This window comes from Penaeus chinensis, chromosome 18 (assembly GCF_019202785.1).
Source record: "Penaeus chinensis breed Huanghai No. 1 chromosome 18, ASM1920278v2, whole genome shotgun sequence".
Taxonomy (NCBI): domain Eukaryota; kingdom Metazoa; phylum Arthropoda; class Malacostraca; order Decapoda; family Penaeidae; genus Penaeus; species Penaeus chinensis.
Genome location: NC_061836.1, coordinates 17,394,008 through 17,396,507, shown reverse-complemented (window position 1 = coordinate 17,396,507; position 2,500 = coordinate 17,394,008). Strand labels below are relative to the sequence as shown.

Below are 2,500 nucleotides of genomic sequence, written 5' to 3'. Positions count from 1 at the left end.
TGTGTGTGTGTGTGTGTGTGTGTGTGTGTGTGTGTGTGTGTGTGTGTGTGTGTGTGTGTGTGTGTGTGTGTGTGTGTGTGTGTGTGTGTGTGTGTGTGTGTGTGTGTGTGTGTGTGTGTTTCTTAGTATTACACTACAATTATTGGAATGTTCATTTTTCTTATTAAGCTATTTACACCTACAATTTGTTACATATATATATAGATTTATACTAGGAATTAGAGGAAGCATTAAATTCTGTTTATAATAAGTTTTGCTCTATATGTAACAGCCAAATCTGCAAATTAGTTGCATAATCAATACACATATATACACATCATATATCTGACTGTAATATATAATGCAAAGATAAAATAATTTCCATCATAAAGTACCTAAAGATACACTTAAAAATATCTTCTTTAGAGCCCTGTTGCAGTTTTCATATAAAAAATAAAGGAAGGTTGCATTTTTCCCCAAACAGCCACTGCCTCTTTTGGCCGCTACTTAAACTACGGTTACCCGGGAGAAAAGGACTGTGTTAGCGGCAGAACTCCTCACGCCTACAGCATTCACGAGAGAAAACCAATGCACAGTGCTGTCATAGCGTGTATCGCTCTGTGAGAAACATTTGCTATAATCTGGTGAGCTCTCTCAATCTTACAGGCCATTGGCGAGTCACAAAGGGTTTTTTGTTTTTAAACTTTGCAGTCTTAAATTTCTATATAATTTTTAGTCTGTTTCTCGACACTATGCCAACAGTATACAAATCGATCATAACTCTCAAATCAATTCATGAATATTTTTCTTCTCTCCTATGCTGTTGCACTGTACATATGTAATAACTGTTGCATATACCACATGTCTACAATTATTAGAATGTTTATGTTAAGGTGTCAGCCCTAAAGGGGAAAACTTCTGTCCAGGTGCCAGTTATGGGCTATTTTTTTCTTTACAAAGCCTGCACTCCCATTACTATTATATGTTTATACTCAGTCATCTCTAACACAGTCCTTCAAAATCATAGCTAATTCTATCCATACGTCATATTAAACTGCTTTCCACGGACACTTCCCTTCTTTATCTGGCCTAATTAGCTAAATGCTGATAATCTTCTAACAGACAACAAAATGTGCTACTATCCTTCCATCTGACTTACATTTAACCTCTTCTGGCAGTGCTTTTAATCCTATCTTCACTGAACCAACCAAAAATCTTCGAACAAAATATTAAAATGTACCCTTACTATTATCGCTCAGTTAATACTAACACACACAGGACATTAACTTATGTATATATAATAAGGGAATGCACATTCTTTGACCAGTTTCTACAAAATAAAAATTAAAGCACAACTATTTTTGTGTTTAGTCCAATAGGGAACACATGCTGTCATAAAGACTTTCTAGAGGTACCTCCTTATACCCAAACCTTAGACACTTAATAGAGACACTAGAGACTTGGCAATGGAAACATCATAGATATTCATGAATGAGTCATACACATCTTTGCCAAATGCATATTATCATACAAATTCATGTTGCCGAACAAGTGAAAAAACAACAGTTTCTGAGAATAAATTCTGAGACCAAACTTGTCTGATTACATCTTCCTCTAGGATTTAAGAGGAGTCTAATCCAGAGGAAGTAGATTCATGCAGAACCTGAATATGCATGACTTGGCAGCGAGACACGTACTACTACCCTCATGTTTTGCGCATTAAGACAAAACCAATGTCCTCAGCGGTCATCATCATTCGCTGGTCTATAAGTTCCCTAGACTTCTATCTAGCAAACATATAATCAGGTACAAGAAACAAACCTATTACACAGAAATTAAACTCACACAAACATTAGAACCACCACAATATTGCAAAAGTAATGATGTAAAAATACAAGATTAGTTTTACTGTATTTATATAGCTACAAGAATACACCAAAAGGACAGTTTACACAGGGTTCTCATCTCCCCTGCTATATGAGGACACACATGCTTCATCATAGGTGTGAAAGTTAACAGCTAAGGACACAAGACCCTACCACTCTTCCACAAAAAAATTTGTACATTTCCTCTTCGCATCTAGGAACCAGCTACCATCCAAGAGCCCGCCTGTCTTCTTCTCTCGTGCCTTCCGGATCGGGAAGGAGCCCTCGCCTTCAGTTGCAATAATGCTCTTCGCGTCTCACTCGGCATCTCTCGCACTCCACTTTGCAACACCAGATGAATCGACAGTTGCACTTTTCCTCGACGTCCTTCACCATGGTCTGGTATCCTCGGCCGCAGCACAGGATCTTGCAGCCATCCATGCCCCAGCTGGTCTTGTTGCACAGCCGCCCCACCGTGCCCAGGACGCCTAGCCTGTGGAAAACGATTTTGGGTCAACATTTTTTTTTTTCTTCTTCAGATAATATATAAGCAGGCAAATATTAGCATGAAGGTGTTGCAGAATTGTGACAAAGCACAAACACACGCATAAGAAATCTGACATGGGAATTAACAACACTCAACATCAGAGAAACCA

General features: G+C 38.3%; 1 protein-coding gene across 1 annotated transcript in view; it reads right to left on the bottom strand.

Moving 5' to 3' along the window:
* Window positions 1–2,500, bottom strand: part of LOC125034419 (protein Wnt-1-like) — a 107,343-nt gene that overhangs the window by 1,729 nt on the left and 103,114 nt on the right. The window contains exon 9 of the mRNA XM_047626161.1: window positions 1–2,337. This exon is cut by the window's left edge and continues 1,729 nt beyond it. Within this exon, the coding sequence (XP_047482117.1) occupies window positions 2,136–2,337 (202 nt within the window). The 3' untranslated portion in view covers window positions 1–2,135. The remainder of the gene's footprint in view (window positions 2,338–2,500) is intronic.